Below are 13,279 nucleotides of genomic sequence, written 5' to 3'. Positions count from 1 at the left end.
CAAATCATCATGAATAGTTGGAGTCGAGAGGCACTGAGATCAATATATCAACGTATAAAAGTTTGGTATTGCGCATGTTAAGTGAATGCTAGGCCTCTCCAAAGCTGTGCCTGTGCCTACCCAAGTTACGCCGTGATGAATGCATAAACATGTAGAGGGTATCCTTGCCTCAACTCCAAATCAATATCTCTTCCTCTCGCCTCCTCGCAAGCTCTCGCGCCAAAGACAGCAAACACTCTTGGACTCACACCATTGCTTCACTTCAACCGCGGAGACCTCGCCGTCGTAGCCAACTCTGGACAGCTGACCTGTGTTCAGCCAAGTGGCAAGGTCCTCCAGCACAATAGGGTCATACATCAACATCATCTCATGAAAGGTGGGCTCCTTCGGGTCCGTGGTTGGGGGTGCCGTCGTCACGGCTTCGGTGATGCACTCAAACAGAGCCGCAGACTCCTGGCTCTTTGGCGACGCAGCGAGCGACATCTCCGTATCTTCCGTAATCGATAAGGAAGCATCCACCGGCGGCGGTGACGAGAACATTGGTTCCGGAGATGAGTAGGGCGACGGCGACAGTGACCCTTCAGAGGCCGAATCAGGAATCTCGATAATGTTCTGCGACGCAAGCTTCCTCGCGCGTGACGCCGCCGGCGAAGCTACATCTGGAGTATCTGCAGCTGCCTTGGATTTACCCTTGTTGCTTATCGTGCCGCCGGTGGTTCGTGTCGGCTCAGCGGTTTTCCTCGGCCGTCCGGGTCGCCGTTTGGGAGATGGCGGCGGAGGCTGAGCTGACGGCGGCGGCTCACTGGACGGGATCTCGATGCTCCTCTTTCTCGGGCGACCCCGCGGGCGTTTGGGCGACGACATGAGTTCGATGCTGGGGGTCTTCCTGGGCCGTCCCGGCCCACGTTTAGGTGACACCTCCTGGGATGCTGGCGCAACGTCACTGTTCTTTCTCGGACGGCCCCGCGGGCGTTTGGGTGACACAGCAGCTGCAGCCCTTTGCACCTTGGCAGCTGTCTGTGACTCAGATATCGTCGAGATCATCGGATGGTTCGTGGGGAGGGAAGAAAGAGCTGGTCGCTGCTTACTTTCCCAGCACTGGTCCAATAGAGCAAGCATAGCCGTGCGTCTTTTGACTGGCTTGAACCCGTACGAGGAGATTTCACGTGCGAGCTGGACGTCAGTGTATAGGTCGAATTTGGGTTTGCTGGGTTCTTGGGCAGGTTTGGCTTTGGCAGCAGGCTGTCGTGTTCCTCTGCCAGTTACTGACGGCAACCGCGGCGGCGGCAGGTCAATGTCATCCTCGGAGATGTCCTTCTCGGCTCGGTATGCAGCCTCATGTTCGGGCGCAGGGCTTGGTTCCTTCGGGGCGGGTTGAGCTGCCGCGGGTTGGAGATTTGGTGCCTCCTCTTGGATGCTAGGCAGCTCCCCCACAATCGCTTTTCCGAGAAGATCGTCAATATCAGGAAACGAGTCATCTGATGGGAAGTGATTCGGTATTGATGGCGCCTGCTTGTCCGCGGCCACGTATCCAAATGGATTGGGCCCTTCAGATGTGCCTTCGTTTCCCTGTGGCGTGTCTGCCAAGTTGATGACTTCGAGGTCCAAGACTCGTCCATCTTCGTCTCTTGCACCGACACCCCATAGCTTCTGTCGCGGTTCTGGCTCTACCGCATCACTGTTGATGGGCGTCACGAAGGGGTCGTCCTCCTTTCCTCGCGAGTTTGAGGCTTGGAGAGCTGATTGGAGGTCTCGTAGGAACGTTGGCGAGTGTTCCCGAGCCAGCTGGCTCGAGGTGCCAAAGACATAGTCCTGGTTAGCGGCCTGTCTCAAAGCTGCGGTCGGTGAAAGGAGGACAGGTTCCGGCGGTGGCATCTTTTTCGGCTTCTTGGCCTTGGATGCCCTCTTCTTTCCCTTGCCCTTCGCCTCCTCTGCTTCGACGGCGTTGCTCTCTGGTGCAAGTGCAGATGGATCCTGCTGCTCAGTAGCTTCTGGAACCTTATAAGCAGCTGTGGCTAGCTCAGTGATAGTTCGAGGCTTCTTCCTGGGTGCCTTGGCCTTCGGGGCCGCTCTCTCGGACGGGCCCGTCTTGGCCGTTTCGTTGATAGATACAGTCTCGATCAACTTCCTCTTCCCTAAGACCTGACGCTCATTGTCGGGTGGCTCGACGGAGGGCCGCGCCTGCTCCTCCTCCGGGTGCGCATAGTTCTTGAAAAGATTGTCGAAAGTCTCCTTTGAGGCTATGAGACTTGAGGTCTTATCGGTTGAGGAAAGCAAGTCCACGACCTGTTGATTTGAACCAGCAGCAGTATCGGCAGGTGGTGGTGGTGTCCAATCTCTGCGACGGCGCATGGCCGCCTCCAAATCCAAAGGCCCGTCCGCATCTTTCTTGGTCTTCTTTGGCGGCTTAGGCGCCTCGGCCTCCTGGTCCTGGCCCTGGTCCTCGTCTTTCGGTTTGGCAAAGTGGCGACTGACGGTTTCCTCCTTCTTCTTCCTCGTCGTTCTAGCTTTGGCCGCAGGTTTGGCCTTTGTAGCCTTGGTCTTCTTCTCTTCTTTCTCGGCAGCGTCCTTCAAGTACTTCTTCCACGGTTGGTCGGCCTCGGTTTCCTCCTTCTCCTTGGCGGCCTTCCCAGCTTTGGCTGGTTTTGGAGGCGGTTGGCCTGGCTTCTTCTCCAACACCTTGACACCTCTCTTCCGCTTCGGTTTCGACACCGTCGCGAGGCACACAACAACTGGCTTCTCCTCTTCGGGTAACGGTGGCGGGGGCATGCCAGAGTTTTCGGTCGGGGGTTTAGACGGAGTCGTCAGGTCGATCGTGGAGTGCTCGTGGCGGAGGAAGCTGGATACGCTACTGAAGCTATGGCTTGCATTGTCGGGAATGGCCATTGCCGCGCTGCCACTTCGGAGCGGAGGTCGAGAAGGGTTCTGTGATTTGATCTGGTCGAGAGACGGAAGTCCTGGCGAGGAGGAGGAGAAGCTGTAGGGGTCATGAGGAATGGTCCCGAACGGAGACCCCATCGTGAATCTCGGCAGGCCCAGGGTGATGCGCCGGGCGCATGGTTTCAACACAAGCCGCAGCAGGATGTTTGTTGGGGGTCTGCAGGAGACTATCGTAGTGACTGCAAGGCGTGCGTAGACATTGAAGTCGCCCGTAGTGTCTCAGATGTATTGGTGGTGGCAATGGCGCTTCGAGTTGTCATTCACGCCCTCCTTCAAGAAGCAAAACACACTACGCGCGACACCACTAACACCACTAAACGGGACCGAAGCCCCAGCGGAGCACGTACCAACGCTGCAGCGGGGTGGAGGCCCGAGCGTCCCAAGCGCCCTCGACAACCGCGTCATTGCCGCGCAGTCACCTGACTCAAGCGACACGTGACTGCAGCCCTGCCGCCGGCTCGGCAGGCGCAACCCACCGGACTTTTTGGCAGGAGGCGCCCACACAGTTTTTTGGCAAAATTAAGAAGTCACCCCCACCACGCCTCAGTCTCTTCCCGACGACCACTTCCGCGTAACGCAAAATCACCAACAACTTCTCTAGACAACCCCCCGAACGCCAACCGCAGCAATGGAGAACGACAAGGGCGAGATCGTCGATCTGTAAGCGAACACCAAACTACCCGTCCTCGAGACGCCACGTCACGATGCACCCGCGCGCCGGCAGCCGAATTCTCGTTCTGGAGGAAAGAAGTTCGAGAGGGAAACGAGAGCAGAAGAAGGCGGCATTTTTTTGCGTGGAACCTCTCTCGGCTCCCCTCTCGGACCTCTGCTTCACGATTGAGAATTGGGAGGAAGGCCAGGGATCGCAATGCGACGGAGGATGAATAGGCACAGAGACGGATTTGCTAACATGTTTGCTCCTCCAGCTACGTTCCGCGCAAGTGCAGCGCCACCAACCGCATCATCAAGGCCAAGGACCACGCCTCCGTCCAGATCTCCGTCGCCAAGGTCGACGAGAACGGCCGCGCTGTCCCCGGCGAGAACCACGTCTACGCCCTCTGCGGTTTCGTCCGTGCCATGGGTGAGAGCGACGACGCTTTCAACCGCCTTGCCCAGCGCGATGGCCTCGTCAAGGCCGTCTGGTCCGCCCAGCGATAAATGCTGAGGCTTCGTCCTCGGGGGAGGAAAGGAAATGGTACGTTGTGGACGGGGCTTTGCAGAAGGCTCTCGAGGGATTTTATTGGCGTCCAAAAAGCGAAGCCGGACTCGGACACGGTGACTGACTCTTTTCTCTCAAAAGGTCTAGTCGTTCGGTTCGGTCGGTCTACATGGATCTAGAGTTGGTTGCATGGGACAAAAAATCGCCAATTCGAGGCGTCCGGCTCTCTGAGGAGAGGAAAATGGCATAGGAATGGTTCACGACTACCCAACACAATGAGATTTTCCGCGTTCGAGACAAACAAGAACAAGCCTCTCCCGTCCAGTGACTCTCGTCCTCGTCCTCGTCTACCGCCCCTCGACTGCGAAATTCCTCCCCCGTACCCAATTCCTCGTTCCCGGCTAGCGAAGGATTCTCGTGCCACCCTCGATGGTCTCCCATGGCCGAGGATTCTGGGGCTACCTCGATAGCCTCCATGCCGCAGATCAAAGCATGAGGCCTTGAAAAAGCCGTGGCGGTTAAGGTGTTCGCCATAGTACAGATACGGGTCTCACATGTCTAGGTACCAATTGATTCAATACGATGCCTATCTCTCACCTTGGGTTCGCCATCTTTTCTTGCCTTTGAAATGATGCAGGGCTGTTCTGGCGAATGTTCAGCCGCTTGCTGCCATTCGAATGTTGATGTTTTCCAGAACCCAATCCACGGCTTCCTGTGGGAGGCAGCTGGGGTGCTCCTCACCTCAACCACTGAGCCAGGGTTAACTACAGACAAGCAAAGTCATCGCAAAAGTGAAGCGCATGTGATGCGTGTAATCCTTGATCGCTGTGACGCTAACATCGAACAACATGATCATAACTCTAAACAGCTTTCATCTACCCCGTCATCTACCATCACCACCGCCATCTACAACACATAACGGAAGTTGGGGTTCTCCATATCAGTCAAATCAACACCCTCATCCTCATGCTGAGCGTCAGGCGTCACCGCAGCCGCAGCAGCCGCCTCGTCCCTCTGCTTATTCCTACGCATCAACATCACCCGCAACGAGATGGCGATGCACATCTGCGCAACCGAGCACGCGAGAATGACCTTGCACCCCGTCGGGTACAGCGGCGCCTCCTTGGCCAGGAAAGCATGGGGTCCAATAACGTTTCCGACGCAGTACGCCGTGAAGACGATGGCCGAGGCCGTAATACGCTTCGTGTAACCACCCAAATTCGTCGCCGGCATCTGCAGCGCGAGCACCAGCGACGCGACGAACGAGCCGACAAGGTAGTACCCGAACAGCACGCCGACCTTGTAGTGCGCCCTGTCCAGCTTCCAGATCATGACGCAACCCAGGATGGTCGGGATCAGCCACAGCGCCATCACCGTGGTGCGCTGGTTCTTCAGCTTCGTGGCCGTGTACGCGCCGGACAGGATCCAGAAGACCTGGAACGCGCCCTGCGGGATGCCGAGCGCGGTCGTGAGCAGCGGGTCCGAGACGAGCCCCTTGATGATGAGCTTGCCAAAGTTGGCGACACCGCCGTTGATGACCTCGTTGAGCAGCACGAAGAGCGTCAGCAGCCAGACCTGCGGGTCGAGCACGGCCTCCTTGATCTGGTACCACTGGACCGTCTTGTTGAGCACGCCGGTGCGGGCGAGGCGCGCGCGGCCGACGAGCAGGGCGCGCTCCTCGAGCGAGAAGCGCTTGGCGGTGAGGATGCTGTCGGGCAGGCAGAAGAGCAGCAGGATGCCCCAGAGGACGGTGATGCCGCCGCAGATGAGGAAGACGGCCTTCCACACGGGGAAGGAGTCGATTTGCCCGATGCCGTAGCTGAGGATGCCGCCTAGCATGGAGCCGACACCGTTGCAGCAGTAGAAGATGCCCGCGCGGAAGGGCTGCTCCGATCGGACGTACCTGGAGTTGTGTGTTAGCTAACTATACTCCGGGTTCGGGTGAGATTGGAGTCACTTACCACATGGAAACCATCATCATGAAGCAGGTGGTGATCGGGGCCTCAAAGACTCCCAGGAAGAATCTGCACGCCGCCAGGCCGGGGAAGTTGGAGCACGCGGCCGTGATCATCAACACGGAACCCCACGAGAGCACGCACCCCGCGACGACCTTGCCCATCTGCGTCTTCTGCGCAAGGTAGACCCATGGGTACTCAGCAACCAAGTACGCCAGGTAGAAGATGCTCGCGAACCACGAGTACTGCGTCTGCGTGACGCTGGTGCTGGTAAAGAGGTCGAAGACAGCGGCGTACGACAGCGCCTGCTTGTCGATGTACTGCAGCACGTAGGTGCCGGCGAGCAGGGGCAGGACGATGAGGTCGATCTTGCGGACGAGCTTGCGGTTCTTCTCCTTGTCGTTGACGAGCTCGGCGAGGTACTCCTCGGTGATGTTGTTCTGGTAGAGGAACTCGGCGGAGGCGTCGAGGTGCTGGACCTCGCCGGCGGTCAGCGACTTGGTCGGCTCGAGGCCGTCCTCGGCGGCCTTGATGTCCTTGTCGACGACGTGCGTGTTGTCCGCCATCTTTGCTGTCGTTGTATGTCTCAAAGGACCGATGTGTCTAGCAACAGGAACAACAAGAGGCGTTGAAGTTGACGGCTCAACCTTGGTGACTTCACGGGGAGGGGAGAGGACATGATGTTTTAATGCCCCGTTGCCAATTGGCCATTATCTCGACCCCCCGCAGGTTCACGAGGCCTGGTCTCCGGGGTGCAGTTGATAGACGAGCCCTCTCCCAGATAGTGCAGATAGCCCGGGGAACTGTCAGTCCTACTCTGTCAGTTGAGTAAATCAAACAAGCATCTTATCAGGAACCGGACCCATGCCCACGAAACCCCATAACGGGCTACTTTATCCGCAGTCCTGGGTCTGCCAATGGCTGGTCTGGCTATCGCGGGGAACACGGCCGGGGGCCGCATGAGTCGAGAGGAGGTCGGGGTCTTGCCGACCGGCGCTGATAAACATGATAAGCCCGAAGATCAAGGAGTGCTTCGGACGACAGATCTGAGCCCGAAAGCGCACGTCTTGAGCCGATATCGCTCGGCCGCCCGATCCCCGCGGGAAAACATGGCTTCTCTCCAGCAAACGTCGCGGCATTCCCTACTCATTTAACAATGCTAGTCAACTCAATTGGGAGGGCCTGTCTCCCGTGCGATAGTTGCTGCAACGGCGATCCGGTACATCCATCCGCCGATACCTGATCTAATCATCAACCACACCCACCCCAAGCTTTACCAAGCCCCCGGTTCACCACTCACCTCTCACCCTTGCCCCAACCAAGACACCCATCCAAGACATACACACACACATACATTCCCAAGATGGGCTCCAAGGTTGAGGACCGCCCCTCGGTGACCATCGCGCAGGGCACGGTGGTCGGCGCCGTCGTGACGGAGGCCATCCCGCGGCCGGTCGAGGCCTTCCGCGGCATCCCGTACGCGCAGCCGCCAACCGGCGACCGCCGGTTCCGGCCCCCGGTGAAGGTGGAACCGTCCACGGCGACGATCGACGCCTCCAAGTTCGGCGCCGTCGCCCCGGGCAAGCAGCTCTTCCCCGGCGGCCCAAAGTTCGAGTATAGCGAGGACTGCCTCACGGCCAACGTCTTCCGGCCCCAGGGCGCGGGCAAGAAGGACCTGCTCCCCGTCGGCGTGTACATCCACGGCGGCGCCTTCAACCGCGGCACCGCCATGATGCACAACACGCCCTCGTTCCTCGCCAACTCCGGCCAGGACCTGGTCGCCGTGTCCTTCAACTACCGCATCGGCGCCCTCGGCTTCCTCCCCTCGACGATGAGCTACGAGCAGGGCGCCCTCAACCTCGGCCTCAAGGACCAGCTCCTCCTCCTCGAATGGGTGCGCGACAATATCGCCGCCTTTGGAGGTGACCCCAACAACGTCACCCTCTTCGGAATCTCCGCCGGAGCACACTCCGTAAGCTTCTCGTCTCTCCCCCAACTCCCCCAAAACTGACACCCCTTTCCCGGCAGATCGGCCACATCCTTATGCACGACGAAGGCCAATCCGCCCCCCTCTTCCACAAAGCCATCCTCCAATCCGGCGCCTCCACCTCCCGCGCCGTCCGCCCCTATAGCGCACCCGTCCACGAGGCCCAGTTCGCCGACTTCCTCGCCGCCTGCGCCTGCCCGCCCGGCCTCTCCTCCGCCGACACCTTCGCCTTCCTCCGCGCCGCCCCCACCGAGACCGTCCAGGCCGCCCAGATCGCCGTCTTCGACAAGTACAACCCCTCCCTCCGCTGGGCCTTCCAGCCCGTCGTCGACGGCGACATCATCCCCCGCGCGCCCATGGAGTCCTGGCGCCTGAACAAGTGGCGCAAGGTCCCCATCATGACCGGCTTCAACCGCAACGAGGGCTCCATCTACATCAGCAAAAAGGTCGCCCGCTCCGACGAGTTCACCTCCTTCTTCGCCGACCTGCTGCCCCTCCTCTCCGCCGACGACGTCGCCACCATCGACGCGCTCTACCCGGACCCCCTCACCGTCGCGGACTCGCCGTACAAGGAGCAGCTCGAGGGCACCGGCGCGCAGTACCGCCGGCTGGAAATCGCGTACGGGCAGTACGCCTACGTCGCGCCTGTGCGGCAGACCGCGGAGCTTGCGAGCAAGGCGACCAGCGAGCCGGTGTACCTCTACCAGTGGGGCCTCGAGAGCTCGCTACTGGACCGCGCGCGGCACGGCGAGAACATGTACTACGAGACGTGCGAGCCGAACCGGACGGGCATCTCGGCGGCGCAGAAGGAGCTGTGCCTGACGTACAACGCGTACATCACGAGCTTCATCGCGACGGGCGATCCGAACGCGGTGAGAGGGACTGCCCCGGAGAGGCCTGCGTGGGAGCGGTATAGTGCGGAGGGGACGCCGAAGGCGATGGTGTTTGGGGAGGAGAACAAGGAGCTGATTGGGGGCGAGGCGGGCGTGCCGGCGAGGTTGCATGATGATACCTGGGCGAGGAAGGAGTCGGAGTTTTGGTGGAGTAAGGTGGATGTCTCGCAGCAGTAGGCTGTAGAAGGATAGAAAGAATCAAATCAGTTAAATATGCTTGCTTGGATTTTGGTGCGTGTGAACGTTGATCTTCATCGTTTTGATGTTATCATAGCATTATGTCATGAGAAACAAGGCTCCGTTGACCTTTATGCCTTTTAATCATTCAGTGTCAGTAGTAGTTTTCATTTCACTGATACATGTATTGCAGTCCAACGTCACCTTTCCAAATCTCAAAAGAGGCTTCGAATCTCAATGCCATCCACCACCTCAACCCTACCTCCTCACGACACGATCCCTCCCAAACAGCCGCCCCAAATACCCAACCTTGACCAAAAACGTACCCATCGGCACAAAAGCCAACATCCTAATCTCCCCCCTCCACTTCCCAACTTCCCACAACACCCCCTCCCTGTCTAACGCCACCGCCAGCGCCCCCCCAATGTGGAAAGTCCATCAGCGCGCTCACCAGCACGTACCCCCTGACAACCCTCCTGTCATTGCTGTGCAGCATAATGACCCAGGTGAGCAGGGCAAACCCGAACAGCAGGACGGCGTTCTGCAGCGCCCAGAGGGTTTCTGTAGGCGTGGGCTCGCGCGGGCTGGAGGTCAGCGGCGCGGTGATGGATGAAGGGCTGAGAAGGGGCTGGAGGGCGCCGAAGAGGCAGAGGAGGGGCTCGATGTAGGTGAAGAAGATGCGTGGGATTGGGGGCATGATTTGAGACATTTTGGACTTTTCTTTTTCTGATTGGGTGTTTGGTGTGGTACAAATTGCGTGGTTGTTTGAGCTGGGCGGTAATTATCTGACGAAAATGTATTTCAGAAGTGAGAGAATTTAATGCGCATTTGTATGGCCATATTCTACGTCAAAGAAGAAGACTAGAATGATTATCGTTGCCTAAGATGGCAAATGAGTGAAAGGAAGCCGACACTATGACGTAGAAGGAGCCTGTAGTAGCATATATTGACCTCACGCTTACACTCCTTTTTTTGACCTGATCAAGACATTCGTTTACGTTTTGTAGTTTGTGTGTATACGTAAATGTCCTTCTATGTTTCCCGGAATAAGTAATACGCTTCCATAGTTAATTATATGTATAATAGCTTAAAGCATCCTCCTAACGCTATTTTTATATATTTATGTTAATAGCATTAAAAAAGTAGAATTTATTCAAGAGACTTAAAGTGTTATTTGACTTATTTTTATTTTTTTATTAAAACTTAAGTAATCTTAAGTTATAAAATGTGAAAACGTTTAATTTATTATTATAGATGCCGTCCTTGTTATTTAATGATTTCGTATAGAATCGAAAAGGCTACACTCTTGTTGTGTTATTTAATTAGTGCAGTTCTAATCTTAAATCAGCAACATTTGTATAGCCTTTATAACCCATCACTATCTTGACTTGTTCTTTTCTATAGTTATATCTGTCTGTTTGAGTAAGTGAATGAAGACTGTTGACCTTACTATGCCTGTTGGTCAGTCACAGCTTTTGCACTCGAATCCCGCGCAGAGCACACTTGTGGACTCAGTATCCAGTCTAGCCAACCATCAGATCACAAAATCTAAACGTCTCATGAAACAGGAGATTAGATATCCAAAGAACCAGACTCCTCGTCTAACCGTCTAACCATCTACCAACTCCCAGGCTTGCTAAAACTCCCCGCAACGCCCATCTCCCCCTTCGCCTCCCTGCTCGCCCCCTCCATGCCCACAAGCCTCAACGGCCTATACTCCGCCGTCCACATCTGCTCCCTCACCCACTCGTCCAGCTCCCCGTCCTCCTCGGGGATCCCCTCCTCCGTAGCCACCCCCTCCGCCACCGCCGCCTTGATCACGTTCCGCGCCACCCTCACACTCACATCTCTCACCACATCCACCCCGGGGAGCAGCGGCGCCGTCTGGTCCTCCAGCGCGGGACTCAGCGCCGCGACGCCCTCCACCGCCGCGACGAGCATCTTGTCCGTGACCAGCCGCGCGCGCGACAGCACCGCGCCGAGCCCGATGCCGGGGAACACGACGCTGTTGTTGCACTCCGCGACCTCGATCTCGATTTCCTTGCCGTCGGGGCCCCAGGGGCCTTTGACGGGCTTGAAGGGGGAACCTGTGGCGACGAGGGCTTTGCCGTCGGTCCAGTTGAGGATGTCCTCAGGCACGGCCTCGTGGAGGCGGGTGGGGTTGGAGAGGGGGAGGATGACGGGGCGCTCAACGCCGGCGGCCATGGCGCGGACAATTTCTTCGGTGAAGGCTTTGGGCTTGGTGGACGTGCCGATGAGGACGTTTGGTTTCACCTTCTTGATGACGGACAGGAGGTCTGCGGAGGCGTCGTCCCATTCGGCTGCGTCGCGAGCGAAGCCCTTCTGCGCGGAGGAGAGCTCGCTCGACGTGATCAGGAGTCCGGGCTTATCGATCAGCCTGGAACTTGGTCAGTATTGATCCCATGATGACGAAAGCGTGAAAGAAGGCGTACCAGATCTGCTTGGCGGCGTCTTCCTTGCTGATGCCCCCCTCCGCGGCAATCGCATCCCGCACCTGGTCCGCGATGCCAACGCCCGCCGAGCCGGCCCCGAAGATGACCAGCTTCAGGTCCGAGAGCTTCTGCTTGCTGACGTGCAGCGCCGCCATGATGGCCGCGAGGGTGACGCAGCCCGTCCCCTGCACGTCGTCGTTGAAGCAGGGGATATGCGGGCGGTACTGGTCCAAGATGCGTCTGGCTGTCCACACCGTTAGCCAAATCTCAGAGGGAAAGGAAGAAGAAGAAGCAAAAACACACCATTCGTCAACCCGAAATCCTCAAAGTGGATATACGCCCTCGGATACAGCCTCCGCGCCGCCTTGACGAACTCGCCCACGAAGCGGTCGTACTTGTGCCCGCGCACGCGCTTCTGGCGCAGGCCGAGGTACAGCTCGTCGTCGAGCAGCTCCTGGTTGTCGGTGCCGCAGTCCAGCACGACGGGCAGCGTGCGGTTGGGGTGGATGCCGGCGCAGAGCGTCGTGAGGACGAGCTTGGCGACGGAGATGAGCACGCCGCCGACGCCCTGGTCGCCGATCCCGAGGATCTCCTCGCCGTCTGTCGTCTTCGTTAGCAAACACACCCCCTTTGCGAGTCTCAGGTCAGTAATCACCAGTGACGACGATGTAGTCTATGTCTTCCGGCCTCCCCCACTGCGCCAGGTCATGATACACCCTGTCCACATCATTCACGTTCAAAAAGCACCCATCCGGCCGCCGAAACAACCGCGAGAAGTTCTGGATTGCATCACCTTCAGTCGGCGTGTACACGATGCTGAACATCTCGGGGAGGTGCTCCTGCAGCAGGCGGTAGTACAGCACCTCGTTCTGCTCCTTGAGGGAGGTGAGGAAGGTGTTCTTGGCGAGGTCGTCGTGGCGGCTGGCGTACTGCTCGTAGGCGCGCTTGAGCTGCTGGTCCAGCGTGTGGATGCTCTGCGGAAGCAGGCCGGTGAGGTTGAACTCGCGGCGCTCGTCGTGCGGGAAGGCGGTGCCCTTGTTGAGATAGGGCGTGTTGAGCAGGGCGGCGCCGGTGACGGCGCAGCGGATGGGGCCCGAGGTGCTGAGGGGGAGGTGGGAGAACTTTGAGGGCGGCATTTTGTATGTTTTGTTAGTGTGATGTGTGGTATCGTGAAAGGGAGATGGGAGTGAGACGAGCTTGGGGTCAAGTTGTATTTCAAGACACAGAAACACCACGAGCACATGCAAAGGTTGCGCGATGTACGACGATGTCGAGAAGGATGGAAGCCATCTATTTTCCTTGGCAGGGAACACACGCTAGCTGATAAAGAGCTACGTACTGAAGAAACGAGGGTAAGGTGAGTGTGTGTGTGTTTGGTCGATAAAAGGTGCGGTTCTTGGGCTGACTGCCAAGTGACGTCAAGGCAAGTTCGGTGGTGACATTTCAGCGCCAGCCAGGCGGGAAGTCGGTGCCGGCACGCGCGACGAATCAACGGCGTCGGCGTCGAACTGGGTCCATCAAAGATTGGACGGCATCATCTTGCCGAACGGCGCTTCCCTCGCGTTCGATCTCAAGGACACGATCACAAAAAGAAGACACTCATCACCAAACACGCAATCATTTCACGCATAGTATGTCGGTACGCCTGGAGCCTCGCCCATGTAGGAAACAAGATGGGCATGGACTATGATGGTCCTTTGTTCTGGCAGCGGTTT

General features: G+C 57.8%; 6 protein-coding genes across 6 annotated transcripts; 2 read left to right on the top strand and 4 right to left on the bottom strand.

Annotated features, from left to right (window-relative positions):
• Positions 1-180: 180 nt before the first annotated feature.
• Positions 181-3,018, bottom strand: SLX4 (Structure-specific endonuclease subunit SLX4; the record flags this gene model as incomplete). The annotated part of the gene is made up of 1 exon (XM_032036601.1): positions 181-3,018. One exon carries the CDS (start codon positions 3,016-3,018, stop codon positions 181-183), a length of 2,838 nt encoding a protein of 945 aa, XP_031884662.1.
• Positions 3,019-3,568: 550 nt separating this feature from the next.
• Positions 3,569-4,098, top strand: crp-7 (40S ribosomal protein eS21; the record flags this gene model as incomplete). The annotated part of the gene is made up of 2 exons (XM_032036602.1): positions 3,569-3,600; positions 3,867-4,098. 2 exons carry the CDS (start codon positions 3,569-3,571, stop codon positions 4,096-4,098), a joined length of 264 nt encoding a protein of 87 aa, XP_031884661.1.
• A 907-nt stretch (positions 4,099-5,005) lies between these two features.
• Positions 5,006-6,620, bottom strand: CGGC5_v012846 (putative transporter; the record flags this gene model as incomplete). The annotated part of the gene is made up of 2 exons (XM_032036603.1): positions 5,006-6,002; positions 6,061-6,620. 2 exons carry the CDS (start codon positions 6,618-6,620, stop codon positions 5,006-5,008), a joined length of 1,557 nt encoding a protein of 518 aa, XP_031884521.1.
• A 797-nt stretch (positions 6,621-7,417) lies between these two features.
• LIP4-1 (Lipase 4) lies at positions 7,418-9,111 on the top strand (the record flags this gene model as incomplete). The annotated part of the gene is made up of 2 exons (XM_032036604.1): positions 7,418-8,026; positions 8,083-9,111. 2 exons carry the CDS (start codon positions 7,418-7,420, stop codon positions 9,109-9,111), a joined length of 1,638 nt encoding a protein of 545 aa, XP_031884663.1.
• A 349-nt stretch (positions 9,112-9,460) lies between these two features.
• Positions 9,461-9,820, bottom strand: CGGC5_v012844 (uncharacterized protein; the record flags this gene model as incomplete). The annotated part of the gene is made up of 1 exon (XM_032036605.2): positions 9,461-9,820. One exon carries the CDS (start codon positions 9,818-9,820, stop codon positions 9,461-9,463), a length of 360 nt encoding a protein of 119 aa, XP_031884665.2.
• Positions 9,821-10,728: 908 nt separating this feature from the next.
• CGGC5_v012843 (NAD-dependent malic enzyme) lies at positions 10,729-12,700 on the bottom strand (the record flags this gene model as incomplete). Its single annotated transcript, XM_032036606.1, has 4 exons — positions 10,729-11,509; positions 11,565-11,808; positions 11,868-12,164; positions 12,220-12,700. The coding sequence occupies 4 exons, from the start codon at positions 12,698-12,700 to the stop codon at positions 10,729-10,731; spliced, it is 1,803 nt and encodes a 600-aa protein (XP_031884664.1).
• Between the last annotated feature and the right edge of the window lie 579 nt (positions 12,701-13,279).

The sequence above is a fragment of the Colletotrichum fructicola genome, assembly GCF_000319635.2.
Source record: "Colletotrichum fructicola Nara gc5 chromosome Unknown KSG_Nara_v1_contig07, whole genome shotgun sequence".
NCBI lineage: Eukaryota > Fungi > Ascomycota > Sordariomycetes > Glomerellales > Glomerellaceae > Colletotrichum > Colletotrichum fructicola.
The sequence above is the reverse complement of the archived record's forward strand: the minus strand, read 5'-3'. Positions and strand labels throughout refer to the sequence as shown.